Source organism: Aedes aegypti, chromosome 1 (assembly GCF_002204515.2).
Source record: "Aedes aegypti strain LVP_AGWG chromosome 1, AaegL5.0 Primary Assembly, whole genome shotgun sequence".
NCBI lineage: Eukaryota > Metazoa > Arthropoda > Insecta > Diptera > Culicidae > Aedes > Aedes aegypti.
In genome coordinates, this window is record NC_035107.1 from 245847129 (window position 1) to 245865360 (window position 18232).

The following is an 18232-nucleotide window of genomic DNA, read 5'->3' on the forward strand; positions in this document are numbered from 1 at the left end:
GTAATTGGATTCTCTCTGCTGTGGGGAGAGATTGGAAAAGTTTATCCAGCACCCAATACGGCGACGGCGGTGTTTCAATGCGAAAGAATCATGATGTTCTCTATCAAATATTCTCCGACCGCATCCTCTAGCCGTGTTGTGATAATGATGTCGATGATGTCGTCGTTGGGATTCTTATTGGATGGAACGGATATCATCTTCATCGGTTGATGAGCGGTTTCATGAGCAGTTCGAACGACAAAAAAATGAAACATGTTCCGTGATATTTTGCTGAGTTGTGGAGCACTTGTTGGATGTTTCCTTTTGAAGCGATAATTACTATTCAGGACGGTGCGGATCCTTGGTCGTTAATCATGAACTTTAAATTGGTTAATAAATTTTCTGTGCAAGATTGTTGATTGAAGTTTCTTCATTCAGGTAGGAATATACTTTGAGATAAAGTTATTGAATTTGATATTATTAGTCCATCATTATCGAATCGAATCTTATATCAAACCAAATCCAATCCAAATTCGCAATCCCAATCCATCCAAATCCATCCAAATCCCTATCCAATCCCAATCCAAATCCAATCCAAATCCAATCCGATCCCAATCCAAATCCAATCCAAATCCAATCCAAATCCAATCCAATCCAATCCAAATCCAATCAAATCCAATCCAAATCCAATCCAATCCATCCAATCCATCAAATCCAATCCAAAATCCAATCCAATCCAATCCAAATCCAATCCAATCCAATCCCAATCCAATCCAAATCCAATCCAAATCCAATCCAAATCCAATCCAAATCCAATCCAAATCCAATCCAAATCCAATCCAAATCCAATCCAAATCCAATCCAAATCCAATCCAAATCCAATCCAAATCCAATCCAAATCCAATCCAAATCCAATCCAAATCCAATCCAAATCCAATCCAAATCCAATCCAAATCCAATCCAAATCCAATCCAAATCCAATCCAAATCCAATCCAAATCCAATCCAAATCCAATCCAAATCCAATCCAAATCCAATCCAATCCAATCCAAATCCAATCCAAATCCAATCCAAATCCAATCCAAATCCAATCCAAATCCAATCCAAATCCAATCCAAATCCAATCCAAATCCAATCCAAATCCAATCCAAATCCAATCCAAATCCAATCCAAATCCAATCCAAATCCAATCCAAATCCAATCCAAATCCAATCCAAATCCAATCCAAATCCAATCCAAATCCAATCCAAATCCAATCCAAATCCAATCCAAATCCAATCCAAATCCCAATCAAATCCAATCCAATCCATCCAAATCCAATCCAAATCCAATCCAATCCAAATCCAATCAATCCAAATCCAAATCCAATCCAAATCCAATCCAATATCCAATCCAAATCCAATCCAAATCCAATCCAAATCCAATCCAAATCCAATCCAATCCAATCCAATCCAATCCAAATCCAATCCAAATCCAATCCAAAATCCAATCCAAATCCAATCCAAATCCAATCCAAATCCAATCCAAATCCAATTCCAAATCCAATCCAAATCCAATCCAAATCCAATCCAAATCCAATCCAAATCCAATCCAAATCCAATCCAAATCCAATCCAAATCCAATCCAAATCCAATCCAAATCCAATCCAAATCCAATCCAAATCCAATCCAAATCCAATCCAAATCCAATCCAAATCCAATCCAAATCCAATCCAAATCCAATCCAAATCCCAATCCAATCCAAATCCAAATCCAATCCAAATCCAATCAAATCCAATCCAAATCCAATCCAAATCCAATCCAATCCAATCCAAATCCAATCCAAATCCAATCCAAATCCAATCCAAATCCAATCCAAATCCAATCCAAATCCAAATCCAATCCAAATCCAATCCAAATCCAATCCAAATCCAATCCAAATCCAATCCAAATCCAATCCAAATCCAATCCAAATCCAATCCAAATCCAATCCAAATCCAATCCAAATCCAATCCAAAATCCAATCCAAATCCAATCCAAATCCAATCCAAATCCAATTCCAAATCCAATCCAAATCCAATCCAAATCCAATCCAAATCCAATCCAAATTCCAAATCCAAATCCAATCCAAATCCAATCCAAATCCAATCCAAATCCAATCCAAATCCAAATCCAAATCCAATCCAAATCCAATCCAAATCCAATCCAAATCCCAATCCAATCCAATCCAAATCCATCCAAATCCAATCCAAATCCAATCCAAAATCCAATCCAAATCCAATCCAAAATCCAATCCAATCCAAATCCATCCAAATCCAATCCAAATCCAATCCAAATCCAATCCAAATCCAATCCAAATCCAATCCAAATCCAATCCAATCAAATCCAATCCAATCCAAATCCAATCCAAATCCAATCCAATCCAAATCCAATCATCCAAATCCAATCCAAATCCAATCCAAATCCAATCCAAATCCAATCCAAATCCAACCAATCCAATCCAAATCCAATCCAAATCCAATCCAAATCCAAATCCAAATCCAATCCAAATCCAATCCAAATCCAATCCAAATCCAATCCAAATCCAATCCAAATCCAATCCAAATCCAATCCAAATCCAATCCAAATCCAATCCAAATCCAATCCAAATCCAATCCAAATCCAATCCAAATCCAATCCAAATCCAATCCAAATCCAATCCAAATCCAATCCAAATCCAATCCAAATCCAATCCAAATCCAATCCAAATCCAATCCAAATCCAATCCAAATCCAATCCAAATCCAATCCAAATCCAATCCAAATCCAATCCAAATCCAATCCAAATCCAATCCAAATCCAATCCAAATCCAATCCAATCCAATCCAATCCAAATCCAATCCAAATCCAAATCCAATCCAAATCAATCCAAATCCAATCCAAATCCAATCCAAATCCAATCCAAATCCAATCCAAATCCAATCCAAATCCAATCCAAATCCAATCCAAATCCAATCCAAATCCAATCCAAATCCAATCCAAATCCAATCCAAATCCAATCCAAATCCAATCCAAATCCAATCCAAATCCAATCCAAATCCAATCCAAATCCAATCCAAATCCAATCCAAATCCAATCCAAATCCAATCCAAATCCAATCCAAATCCAATCCAAATCCAATCCAATCCAATCCAAATCCAATCCAAATCCAATCCAAATCCAATCCAAATCCAATCCAAATCCAATCCAAATCCAATCCAAATCCAATCCAAATCCAATCCAAATCCAATCCAAATCCAATCCAAATCCAATCCAAATCCAATCCAAATCCAATCCAAATCCAATCCAAATCCAATCCAAATCCAATCCAAATCCAATCCAAATCCAATCCAAATCCAATCCAAATCCAATCCAAATCCAATCCAAATCCAATCCAAATCCAATCCAAATCCAATCCAAATCCAATCCAAATCCAATCCAAATCCACAAATCCAATCCAAATCCAATCCAAATCCAATCCAAATCCAATCCAAATCCAATCCAAATCCAATCCAAATCCAATCCAAATCCAATCCAAATCCAATCAAATCCAATCCAAATCCAATCCAAATCCAATCCAAATCCAATCCAAATCCAATCCAAATCCAATCCAAATCCAATCCAAATCCAATCCAAATCCAATCCAAATCCAATCCAAATCCAATCCAAATCCAATCCAAATCCAATCCAAATCCAATCCAAATCCAATCCAAATCCAATCCAAATCCAATCCAAATCCAATCCAAATCCAATCCAAATCCAATCCAAATCCAATCCAAATCCAATCCAAATCCAATCCAAATCCAATCCAAATCCAATCCAAATCCAATCCAAATCCAATCCAAATCCAATCCAAATCCAATCCAAATCCAATCCAAATCCAATCCAAATCCAATCCAAATCCAATCCAAATCCAATCCAAATCCAATCCAAATCCAATCCAAATCCAATCCAAATCCAATCCAATCCAATCCAATCCAATCCAAATCCAATCCAAATCCAATCCAAATCCAATCCAAATCCAATCCAAATCCAATCCAAATCCAATCCAAATCCAATCCAAATCCAATCCAAATCCAATCCAAATCCAATCCAAATCCAATCCAAATCCAATCCAAATCCAATCCAAATCCAATCCAAATCCAATCCAAATCCAATCCCAAATCCAATCCAATCAAATCCAATCCAAATTCCAATCCAAATCCAATCCAAATCCAATCCAAATCCAATCCAAATCCAATCCAAATCCAATCCAAATCCAATCCAAATCCAATCCAAATCCAATCCAAATCCAATCAAATCCAATCCAAATCCAATCCAAATCCAATCCAAATCCAATCCAAATCCAATCCAAATCCAATCCAAATCCAATCCAAATCCAATCCAAATCCAATCCAAATCCAATCCAAATCCAATCCAAATCCAATCAATCAATCCAAATCCAATCAAATCCAATCCAAATCCAATCCAAATCCAATCCAAATCCAATCCAAATCCAATCCAAATCCAATCCAATCATCCAATCCATCCAAATCCAATCCAAATCCAATCCAAATCCAATCCAAATCCAATCCAAATCCAATCCAAATCCAATCCAAATCCAATCCAAATCCAATCCAAATCCAATCCAAATCCAATCCAAATCCAATCCAAATCCAATCCAAATCCAATCCAAATCCAATCCAAATCCAATCCAAATCCAATCCAATCCAATCCAAATCCAATCCAAATCCAATCCAAATCCAATCCAAATCCAATCCAAATCCAATCCAAATCCAATCCAAATCCAATCCAAATCCAATCCAAATCCAATCCAAATCCAATCCAAATCCAATCCAAATCATCCAATCCAAATCCAATCCAAATCCAATCCAAATCCAATCCAAATCCAATCCAAATCCAATCAAATCCAATCCAAATCCAATCCAAATCCAATCCAAATCCAATCCAAATCCAATCCAAATCCAATCCAAATCCAATCCACCAAATCCAATCCAATCCAAATCCAATCCAAATCCAATCCAAATCCACAATCCAATCCAATCCAACCAAATCCAATCCAAATCCAATCCAAATCCAATCCAAATCCAATCCAATCCAAATCCATTCCACAATCCAATCCAATCCAATCCAAATCCAATCCAAATCCAAATCCAATCCAATCCAATCCATCCAAAATCCAATTCCAATTCCAATCCAAATCCAATCAATCCAATCCAAATCATCCCAATCCAAATCCAATCCAAATCCAATCCAAATCCAATCCATCCAATCCAATCCAATCAATCCAATCCAAAATCCAATCCAAAATCCAATCCAAAATCCAATCCAAATCCAATCCAAATCCAATCCAATCCAATCCAAATCCAATCCAAATCCAATCCAAATCAATCCAAATCCAATCCAATCCAATCCAAATCCAATCCAAATCCAATCCAATCAATCCCAATCCAAATCCAATCCAAATCCAATCCAAATCCAATCCAAATCCAATCCAATCCAATCCAAATCCCAATCCAAATCCAATCCCAAATCCATCCAAATCCAATCCAATCCATCCAATCCAAATCCAATCCAAATCCAATCCAAATCCAATCCAAATCCAATCCAAATCCAATCCAAATCCAATCCAAATCCAATCCAAATCCAATCCAAATCCAATCCAAATCCAATCCAAATCCAATCCAAATCCAATCCAAATCCAATCCAAATCCAATCCAAATCCAATCCAAATCCAATCCAAATCCAATCCAAATCCAATCCAAATCCAATCCAAATCCAATCCAAATCCAATCCAAATCCAATCCAAATCCAATCCAAATCCAATCCAAATCCAATCCAAATCCATCCAAATCCAATCCAAATCCAATCCAAATCCAATCCAAATCCAATCCAAATGCAATCCAAATCCAATCCAAATCCAATCCAAATCCAATCCAAATCCAATCCAAATCCAAACCAAATCCAATCCAAATCCAATCCAAATCCAATCCAAATCCAATCCAAATCCAATCCAAATCCAATCCAAATCTAATCCAAATCCAATCCAAATCCAATCCAAATCCAATTCAAATCCTTTTTGAATCTAATTCAAATCCAATCCTAATTCAGACTAAATCCTTTTCAAATTCAGTCCAAATCCAATTCCAATTCACTCTAAATTCTTTTCGAATCCAGTTCAAAGCATATTTGAATACAATTCAAATCCTATTCGAATTCAGTCCAAATCTTAATTGAACCCAATCCAAATCCCCTGTTTCTGGTGGGATGTGGCAATCATGAACAGTTTCGTTGTTTCTGATGTTGTTCATAACTGAGACACCATTGGGTAATCAAACATCCGTCAAGGTGGCAGCTCCAATTGGCATCTGCTTCAATCAACACTGTAAACAGGATCAAAAACATGCAGTTGCCGTGTGGCCAAATTGTGGATATATATGGATGCATGATGGTTGTCCAACTCCGTCTCTCCTCTGTGCTGCACGTGTATACAGTTTGTGGAATGTTTAATCAGATTACGACCCAACAGTAATCGGAATCGTAGGATTAAGTTGGAATGCTTGTGACAAGCGGATATGACGTAGGGCAGCCAAGCGTTTGTTTGAGAAATAATTGAGGAATGTTTCGATGATCAGCTTGATTAAGTGTGGTTTAATTAATTTGACATGTTTGAAGGATACGAAAGCTTGCAAATTGTGTCAACAATTCTGTATCTAAGCACTCTGTCCATCAGAAATTCGAAACTTAGTCAACGTTTAACTGAATCAATCTTTCGAACCACGATTAAAACCGTAACAATGCTCAATTACATTGTAATGAAACATCAATTAAGCCGATGATATCCAATAAATTTAATCCTCTACCCCTACCGGCTCATTATGCCCGTGAGCTGCCTCTTAAGTGCAATTTACTACTGCCGCGATGGGAGACAACAGAATGCGTACACATGTCATGCCGTACTTCCATAAAATCTACCACCCATCCAACAATCTTCAACCCACTGCAGCGGCCTCTCCTCCTCTCCACTCACCCCTATTGGACACATTATTGGCTCAGAGGCGATTTATGCGATTAAACAAATGCACGCACGCGATTGTAAGGCAAACCCGATCATTGGTGCGTAACAAAAAAATATGGAATGCTCGTTCTTTGAATGGTTTCGAGCTATTTAATTTTCTAACAGCTAACAACCTACATATAGCAGATATTACTGAAACTTATTTGAAACCTGGATCCAAACTGAAAATAAATTCAAACTTTTTTATTTATCGTGATAATCGACTGGATGGAGCATGTGGTGGAGTAGCTGTCATCATTCATAGGCCTGAAAATCAACTTTTTTCGTCATTTTAAACCAATTTTTTAGAAACTTTGGGTGTTTCTGTTGAAACACAGCTTGGAAAATATAATTTCATAGCTGCCTATTTCCCTTTTCAATGCACTGGGCAGCAAGTTTACTTGCTCCAAACTGAAATAATACTAATAAACGGATTAAAAAGTAGAGAAAAACAACTGGCTATAAAATTGTGTTACAATTCCGCTATGAATTTCCGATCGGGAAACTGCGTTTGAATTAATGTCATTCGATTTCCTCAGAGGAACAACCATCCGACGATGGTCGTCGGTGTCCAGAAGCCCAGAGACATAAATGGAATTACACATGTGATAGAGAAATTGGCTTACTAATAATGCCCACTTAGCGAACGCGCCTTTGCCCCCGCACAGGCCGCAGCTGATCGAGTGGTTATTCAAATGAGGGCCTACACCCGTTGCGTCGCGCGTGGTCGTCTTTAGCGACAGCCCCTTGACGGTGGCTGACAAGCCGACAAGAGCTTACACTACTGCTTCGAGTATGTATCCTAGAGTGGACCATAATCATTGAAGTGTAGAAATCTTTAGTTACATCTTCGAATTTGTTCATTTGAATCCCCAGAAGCTACCATGAAAATATGAACGATATCCATTAAGTCTAAGGGGACTCAGTAATCTTGAAGTTTGTATGGAGAGAGTAGAACAAATTTATGGAAAAGACTATTTCCATATCATTTTCAGCCATATGTGACGCTATTCGATGGAATTCTTTCGTTTTGATATTGAGTGGATAACCAATGAGAATATATACCGAGGTGTGGAAAAGACATTTAGTGTGCGTGACATCCGTGTACGGTGCAAAATGTTTCACAACTACAAGCGAGGAAGCTCCCATAAGAAGCCGTGAAAATTAGTGACGTAGTTATTTTTGTTTACGTTTTTTCTCCTTACTAATACATAGCCATTGCTTCTTCTTCCACACCTTTGTATACAGTGATACCTCTATGAGTCGATATCGACTCATGGAACCATACTAAAACAAAATTTCATGGTTACTATGATAGTCCCTAGAAGCAGCTTTCCAAGGGATTGCTGTTCTATGACTCGATATTTCCATGAGTCGATGGTCCCTTCAATATCGACTCATGGAGGATTCACTGTATATTCTCATTGGTTGATAACGTCTAACAAAAAAGTTTGTTTTCAAACTTTTCGTTGTGGTTTTCCTATTGATTGGGTATCTTCGAGTCACTAACGAAAAAATCAACGACTACAGCGTCACATGTGGGCAAAAATATAATTACAACATACATTTTCTCGATTTTTTTACAAATTACAAGCTTGTTGAGTCCCTCTATTTAGACTAGATGAATTCCATTCATATTTCTAAAGTATCTTCTGGTGGTTATAACGAATAAATTTATAAGATGTATACTTCGATTTTTACACTTTGATAATTATCGGCCACCCTACTGTACCCCCATACCCGCTGTTGTCGGTCAGTATACGGACTTGCTTCATATTGCTTCTTTTGTTGCGCGGTCATCGTCTTCCATAGTGGTCGGCCCGCGCCCGACCACCGAAGCCGACGACATATGTATTGTCTTTATGGTGCCGAAGACGACACGCGCTTCAATTGTAAGAACAATGCTTTGCAACTGCATACAACTGTATACTGGAGGGGAGTCGGAGTCGCAGCATGGTCTCCCGAGGAGCAAAAGGCGTGGGAAAACAAATTTGCATTGAATGGGATCCCCCTGTAGGGAAGTAGAGCTGGATTGGAAGAAGTCGAGCGAATAGTGGAAAGGGAATTAATCTGCTCGGAAGAATATGTTGGCTAGTGTGCCCTAAGTATGCTCTCTAGGGTGTGTTTATATTGATGTAATAGAGGAAGGCGAAATGGGGAGTCAACATCGTGGAAGGAGTTTCTAGGGGTCAGTCAATAACAAATGCTCACCAGTTAGGGATACTGATGCTTGCACTTAAGACAGCCTAGACATGGTTTAATCGTACTTCTGAAATCAGGTTGAATAAGGATGTGTGCCTAGAGCATTTGATCATCAAAAAGACGCATAGTTCAATGCGCAGTGCCTGTTTTAGACTCTAGCAGTTGAGAATAAGATGCAATCAACTTAATGGCACTCTCATAACGCTAGGAACCTAAAGCAAATAATAAACAGCATTCAAACCTACCTTCTTCTGAAACCTAGCAAGATCTGGCAGTCAACATACATGGAAACTTGACAAAGGCTGCTACTAGGGCGGTACAAAATTTAAAAATGTTCAAGAATCCAATCTCCCATATGCTCCTTATCATCTTTACCCTAAAAGTAGTGTTATGCGAAATTTTCAGCTCTCTAGGTGGTGATTTAAAGCTGGCCCAAAGACAATGTATGTTTGTATGGAAATTACTATGGAGAAGTTTTGAGATATGTTCCAAACACGCTAGTATTGTAATGTAAGAACAAACTTAAAACTCATTCTTCAAACCATAATAAAAAAATTGGCTGAAGAGAGAAATTCAATCCGACGGATAGCAGAAGAGATATTCATGCGTTTGTTTGCTATTATTTAGCATTATATGGGATTATAGCCCTGCAAACATGTACAAAATCCCAAACAAAATGGGATTTGTTTCTTCACCAACATTCTTCATTCAGGTTTGAAGAATGAGTTTTCAATTTGGAATAATAAGTTTCTACTTACATTGCAGTACTAGCATGTTTGGAACTTTTCTCAAAATTTCTCCATAGTAGTTTCCATATAAACCTACATTGTCTTTGGGCCACCTTTAAATCACCACCTAGAGAGCTGAAAATTTCACAGAACACTATTTTTATGGTAAGGAGCATATGGGAGATCAGATTCTCAAACATTTTTAAATTTTGAACCGCTCTAGGCTGCTACTCAGCATAGTGTTCTACACTTCGGAACTACAAACTTTCTCAAACATTGCAATTGTGCTTGTAAACTCTTATATCGTGGTAGTAAACATTTGAAATCAATCTATCCAAGTAATCAGGATCCTGAAATATCTGAACACTCACTAGCATCATAAACTGGCAACATTTCATATCTCCTTACTGAAAACATGAACGAACGAAACAACTTTGTGAAATACGTCATCTTTCTATATAGGCAGGCTACTCAGATATCTGCAAATCAAAATGCTAACTATCGCCGCCTAATGGCAAATATTTCAAAACGACCAAAACATGGAAGCCCTTGATCTACAGAAAACGTCACCCTACAAATCATCAAGTTTTAGAGATATCATATGTTGTCATGCATGTCAACGTTTTACATGCGTTTCCAATGATTTTCACAAACTGGAAAATGGCATCTTGCAATCGTTTTGCCATATTGGCTTCCAAAATTGCGTCGGATATCTCTAAAACAGGGATTAAATTATGAGACAAATAAGAGTATCTCTCACTTTTAGCTTTCTGTAACAATCATAAGAACCTGTTTATCATCTTCTGCTACAGTTCTGATTATTTCTGGAGGATAACAGTGCATGATGAAACCCATCTAAACAAGCTGCAAACCTGGGAGTCACTTATGTTATCTGATGTTTGGGGATTTTTTATCTAGCCAGTAAAATAAAACACCTACCCCCAATAGTAAAAAATGAAAAAAATGGGTTTCATCATCGCTCTCTCTTTGGGGCTCTCTTGTGCTGCTGCTATTTATCAAGCTTGTTACAACTTGCGAAACATTTCCGATCATGGACCGATACAGATGCGATGTTTTGATCGTGCTTGGAAATCAAATGAGAACGAACAATGCAATGCCTGGTAATAAACCGTTGATCAACTTTGTTGAAAACATAAACCTTCTGAGATTTAGGTCCTACATGAAAGCATAGGTATGATTGTAACCCGACAATGGCATAGCCAGATTTATAAAAAGTGTTGATTTGTTGTCTAAAGTTACACAAGAATTCCTTTAAGTACAAGATGAGGCCATCAACTTCGTCCACATACCTTCAAGAGGTCATTCGTTACGCATGAAGATCTCAAGGCCTATAATTCAAGTAGTTCTTGGATAAGCAACCCTTAAATTCAATATGTGATAGAACATATTTTCTACAACCTACATGATAATGCGAGTTGTTTATAACGCTTATGGATCTCAAGTTCAGTACTTATATGAGTTCCTGAGGATGTAGCGGAAGACGGGGTAAGAGCGCCTGCCATCAAGCACTTTCAATGAACACAAGATTTTTGACATTCCGGAGCATTTAGTGTGATATTTACATCAAATTTTTCATAACAAATGTCAAAAGCAAAGTTTCTGCTTATCGATAGTGAATTTAATCTAAATTTATCAGATGCTTACTTAAGGATTTCGGAAGGGATTTTTTTGGTAAAACATAACAAATTACCCGTGTATGCTTTAACAGAAATGTGAAATATGGTTCGGTGAAGTGAAATATGAATTGTAAATATTAGGCTTTGAAATAAGGCCATAGTTGTTAAAATTGCGCAAGCGGGGTAAAACCGACCACCGACGGGGTAAGACCGCCACCCCTGATTTTTATCAAATAACTGTGTAAACCATTTTAGAAGTTGTAACTACGTTGTACATTACTGTTCAAGTGAAATGACATAAATTTTGTGAAAAATACAAGCTAAATCCGCATAGTTTTTCCAAAATATGGGTGTTTCAAGGTACTAATAAGTATACATTCAAGTTTTTAGGAATAAGTAATCCTAAAAATGATTCAATATCCACGTTTATCAATGTAGAATTCATAAAACATTATACTTTTTAGAATCACAGGGAACTGATATATTTTTTCGCAAAATTGTGTACGAAAATCGTGGTGGTCGCTCTTACCCGTGGGTGGGCGGTTTTACCCCGTCGCTAAAAATAATCGTGATAAGACATCACTTTTTTAAAGCTTCAAAAAATAAATATTTTTTTGAAAAACAACACCTGTGATATTTTTTGATCATGCCTAAGGCTTCAAAATACGACATGCTGCGTCGAAAAAGGATTTATTGATTCTTGATTTTGACATATGAATTAAATTGCTTAGGCGGGCGGTCTTACCCCGTTTTCCCCTATCATCCGATAGATCATTAGTAACGCGTGTAGATCTGCCGGCCTGAATACAGTCAGCTCTCCCTTACTCGATATTGAAGGGACCATCGAGTAAGGGAGGTATCGAGTTACAGAACACAGAAGCAGTGCAACTGCGATCCAAGGGACCATCGAGTTAGCCATGAAAACCAACTTTTACTATGGTTCTCTTACTCGATATCGAGATACGCAAAATCGAGTAAGGGAGAGTTAACTGTATTTTGAAGCCTATTTGGAGTAATTCTAAAAAAACATATACAAGCTCAATTCCGGAGGGAAGAATTCTATTCACGTGAAACAAATTTCAGTTACGTTATGGTTCAATATACGTACTTGCATGACGTAAATGGAGGTTTCAGTGTGACAACTCAAAAGGGGATCCCTTGATGTGCTTCTGAAGAGTTCCCTTACATAATTATTTTGTAGAAGAATTTCTAGAACAGGGTTTCCCATCCGGTGATCCGTGGACCCCTAGGGGGCCGTGACGAGTTCTCAGGGGGTCCGCGAAGCGTGTCTCCTTATTAATAAATAAGTATGAGGAATCTTTCATCCAACCTGGTTTCAAGAGAACATTATTACAGAGCTGCATTTTTTTATCTGTGAAGTATTTCTTAAACTGAAACCCAGTTTTTTTTTTCATTTAACTGTGGAAATACCTTCAATGTGATCCTGTCAGTTAAGGCTTACGAGTTTGCTATAAATACTCAACGCACATCCATTCTAATCCTATCCAGGGGATCTTGAAAATTAAGAACTATGATAATTTCTGAACGTATCTATAGGAAATTTCTGGAATATTTGAGGCCTAATCTATAGTAGATTTTGCCAGCTTACTGACGAGATCTAAGGTTTCTGGAGATTTCCTGACGACTTTTTATAATAATTATAAAAATTCGTCAGGAAATCTCCAGAAACCTTAGATCTCGTCAGTAAGCTCCCAACGTCAGATATGTAGTTGGTTTCTAAGGAATCCATGAAATCTAGGTGTGAGTAAGTCCACTTCCGTCAGCTCGGGAGAACAAGCCAAAAGAAGTAGCAACAAGCTCGGGAACGTGTACTAGCGAGTAATCGAGCAAGGTGTGATTTATTATTGTTTTGACAGACAAATTAATTATATAACCATCAAACCGACAGTAAACTACCAGTTTGTAGTCAAAAACCCTTGAAAACCGTAAATCTCAGAGGGGAAGCATCTTTTTTCGCAAAAACATAATTGACTCTGAAAAGCTCCGAACAATATCACGAATCACTTTAGTTTCGATTACTCTAGAGCACCACAGATGCGAGTAAAGCAGCGCTCTGACACTCGGGAGCAATTGGTTTTGTTTTTGTTCTAATTCAGCAGAGACGTTCGCCACTTTCCATCACTGCCTTCATAAATGCGGCTGATTGTTGTATTTCAGACAATTGGTTGGCGAAGTTTGTCCTACTTGTCCTGCATGAATTGTTGAATGTTTTCAAAAAACTTTATAGGAGTTACTTGTCGTATTATTGGAAAAATACTCGGTAGACTCCTCACTCAGTTCTTAGCGGACTTCACCGAAGAAACACAGCAGGATCCTTGCAATGATGATTTCTCTATTAACATCTGTTATGGATTACAGACATGATTTGTAGAAGTGCCTGCCCAGTACACCAGATAACACTGCAATAGTCGCATTGTGTATTTTGTATAACACAGTCAAGAAAACCTCGCTTTTCGTGCACAGTAACAGCGTGATGATTCGGACGATGGTTAACCACGTGACTACCAGAAAGGTAAATCATTTTGAGAGATTCGGTAATTTCATAGGCGTTGATTTTAAGAGGAAAATAACCATCATCGTTTTACAAATTTTCAAAACCAGCTCAAAATTGAAGCAATGTTCAAGAAAATCTATCATTGCATTGTCCTTGCTATCTGTAATGCAATGAAAGATTTTCATGAGGATTTCTTTTGATTTGAGCGAAAAAACTGGTTTTCAATTTTTGATGATTGCTGATGATTGAATGATGAATTCTTGAGCCTTGAGAACATCCATCTTTAGAGATCTGCGATACGTTTGTAAAGCTGCAAAAGGGGTCACGACTCCGAGAAGGTTGAGTACCACTGCTTTAGAAGAATGTCAGGAGAAATTTCTGAAGGGATCTGTAAAAAATGTCTGAATTCTTGTGATTAACACGAGAGAAATAACTTGGAAGAATCCCTATTTAAATTCGTTGCAGAATCGCTGGACAAATTTCTGGAAAAAGTCTTAAGGTGTTACACGCAGAAATGCTAGTGCAAATGTCTGAACTAGTCTCTAGTGTAGTTTCTGGTGAAAATCACGGGAACAAACTTGAAGAAATACCTGGAAATATTGCATGAGAAATCACTCGTCAGGATTTTTGAGAAATAATAATGGAATATCCCGTTGAAAGAATCGATGTAATATCTCGATTAAAATTATAAAAACAACTATTAAAATTTTGAAAAAGAAATATCATGAGGCATCCACTAAGAACTCAACGCATACGGCCGAGAGAACTCTTCCGCCTTCCGAACGTTATACGGTTTATGTTGCTGAGCCTTGAGGATGATTTCCAACAAGTCCGCAGACCACTTCTTAATCTTCTCGGATAGCCTCATTGAGGCCTTAGATCGATGAATCCTGTAAAGCATGCATCTTTCTTTCTTATAAAAATAAGAGAGCAGATGTGTGCACTGGTCGAAATATCATACAAGATTACCTTTGTATGGGCCCCTTCGCATTGCCTAATTTATGGCAATGATAAAGCGGACTCTCTCGCAAAGGTGGGTGCTGAGGAAGGTGAGAATTATGATGGAATAATTTAACACGATGATTTTTTTCATTTAGTATGGTTGGCAAAACGATTGGCTAAATGGCTTTGTGTTGGATTGAGGATCCTGCATGAGCTTTTCCGAGCTACCACGAGATACCTGATCCCAATACCTACCATGTCCTTGCTTCAAAAATTGTGACCACTTACCTCGAGTTGTGTTAAACGCGATTCAGTCTCAAATTAACGAACTAGTAATTCTCAAAAATCGTTCAAAAACTATAAGTAATTTTTGAAGAAATCTTACTACTCTCAGCATGGTCCCAGAGGCTCTCAAAACAATTCCTCAAGTCTCCTGAAAACGCATTAGAAAATCAAATCAGCTCATGATCTCTCCCACTAAAATGTGTCCCTTATGTAGCTTTTGGATCCCTATGGAACCCCTAGGGATCATTGAAATCTACATAGGAACTCCTGAAAATAACTGAGAAGCTTAAGAGCATTTCACAGTTTTTACGTTTCTAATTTGAAACCTTGCACTCCCTAACAAGACTTAAAACTTTTGTTGAAACAAAAACTTAAACTTAAACTTTAGCTTCCCCTCCCTATTCACCCTTTGCGTATCCAATGTAAGATAATTTTGAGGGATTTCAAACATTAAACAGCTATGAAAAAGTCATTCTAAGATCATTTTTTTTTTCAAGTCCAATCCTCCTTTTCCTGGGCATTACGTTCCCATTATGACAAAGACTGCTCATCAACTTAGTAGTCTAAGAGCACTTCAACAGTTACCCTTCGTATAACACGTGAAAGGCACGATAATACTTTGTGTTGAAGGAAGCCAAGCTAATTTCCATTACGAAAAGATCCTGGACCTACCAGCAATCTTACCCAGACACCTTTAGCATGGCATTTCTCTGTAGCCACTTACTGAAAACACTTTGAAATCTCCCAGAAACATTTTGGAATCCACTTGGGTTCTCTGGGAATATCTAAGAACTGGCATTAAATCTCATATATCAAATAATCCTTTCAACCACTTGAGACCTCGAGCGCACAGCACTCTGTGCTTGGAATACAACATAAAAACAGCAATTTTGCACAAATTTACAGCTTTTCTGATCACAGATTTCCCTAAAATAAGAGACATGATGGAACAACCTGACATAAATAATCATTATTGACATACCGAAATTGGCAGCAATTTCACCACCAAAGCAATTGCTCCCAAAACCAGCCATCAGAACTACAATTCCACTTAGCATATGGCCCATCGAGGAAAACTTTTTGACACCCGTTCCCAAAAATCCCGTACCAGATGATGATGAGTGACCTGCCCGAAACTGACCGAAATTTTTCTCTCCAATTTTCCACTCGTTACAGAAACGGCCCCCATCCTATCCATCGTAGCAGCTTTTGACACGCCGCCGAGAACCGAAATTCACCGGAAAGAGGGAGATAGTCCCAACGCGTAGCAGCACAACTATGGCTACCCCACAGGCTCTGTGGGCGTTAGTCCTTCTCGGCACTTGGGCGCTACTGCCGACGACCATCCAAGGTAATTAACATGATTCTCTTCGTGTTCACATTCATATAGAGGGGGGTCTATTGCACAACGGTCGAAAAAAATGAAGTTAGGCCAAAACTTGTTGTAATTATAAAAATTTTGACTCCATCGTGTTCATCAGACATTTTACAGTCGAAAACACTTAGCTCCCCAAAGTAATCCAAGTCAATCTTGAAAAATTTGGTTTTTAAGTTAAAAAGTCTGAATTTTCCATGTAAAATCTTAACAGTGTTGCTAGATCATCAATTTTTAACAATTGGTTTATTTTATATATATTTTTCAATCACTATTTTTAGGTCGTTATTTCAAAAGACAAAAAGATCTTTTCTAACCAAACCGACAAATTTCTGCGAAAAATTTTAACCTCAAAATAATTTGTGCTAGTTTTGGCCGCCCCTTCTAATGAAGCCCGACCACTGTGAATTTGGAAAATTCGCCTAGGGCTTTCGAGAACAGAAAATCAAAGTTGATGACATTCCAGAACACACACCCGGAAAACTTTATGGCTAATCGAGTAACAGCCTTTACTCGGGGGGTACGGGAAAGTTTAATGGTTCGAGATGACATCGAGTGTGATGTCCTCTTTAAAGTTTTTGCTGTGCTTAGGATAGGCGAGGGCTTTTGGGATGCTGTCCGGAAAAAGTTTATCATTACGCCAATTTTAAGGGCCAATTGTGAGATGGGTTTGGATGGAGAAATTGTAGAACTATGGGAGCAAACTGTGAAAAAATCGGACATCCTGGAATTCTATCAAGTATTCGTCTGAATATTCTGGGAGTTTCACTAGATGTTCTTCCAGAAGCTCAACCTGCAACTCTCCAACACTTTTTTTAAATATTCTTTCCACAATTTTTGAAGGAACTCTTCGAGGTATTCTTCCAGGATTTTGTCCCAGAGTCCTCCAGGATTTTAATCAAGGATTTCTCCGTGAATGCCCCGAAAATTCTTCCTGGAATTCTCTCAAGAATTTCTTCAGGAATACTTCTAGGTATTTTTCTAGAGGTACCTCATGACATCCATCCAAGTTGCTCCATGTAACGCTCCAGGAATACATTCGTGTAAGTATTTCTTCATGATTTTCTTAAGAGATTTCTCTACGGATAATGCCAGCTATTCTACAAGCTACTGCTCCTATCAACCTCTAGAAAATCCTCACCGGATTTCTCTAAAAAAAATTCTTAAAATTCCCACAAAAATTCTTGCAGGCATTCTAGGAATTCCTCCGCTGGTTCCAATAGTAATACATACTAAGAACAAACTAACATTAAATGTGATGTAAATTACATAGTAAGCAATACACTCGATGTATAATTGTTGTGACCCAAACAATATTCAGTTCCATGTGACGAAAGATTCCATCATTTGTAACTTAAATAAACGTCATTTTATTTGCTTTAATATGTCGGGCGCATATGACATAAATTTCAATTATTTTTTCTAAGGCTTCTTTCCATAAATTCTTTCGAAATTTTTCTCCCAAAAATTCAAGAGCGCCTTCAAATATTTCTCCAGGAATTTGCACAAGATTTTTTT

General features: G+C 37.8%; 1 protein-coding gene across 5 annotated transcripts in view; it reads left to right on the forward strand.

Annotated features, from left to right (window-relative positions):
* The window catches only part of LOC110674054 (flocculation protein FLO11), a 438803-nt gene that overhangs the window by 323266 nt on the left and 97305 nt on the right, over nt 1–18232 (forward strand). For all 5 annotated transcript variants that reach the window (XM_021837398.1, XM_021837397.1, XM_021837394.1 and 2 more), the window contains exon 3: nt 16516–16690. In XM_021837398.1, coding sequence (XP_021693090.1) covers nt 16618–16690 — 73 coding nt within the window. In that variant the 5' untranslated portion in view covers nt 16516–16617. The remainder of the gene's footprint in view (nt 1–16515; nt 16691–18232) is intronic.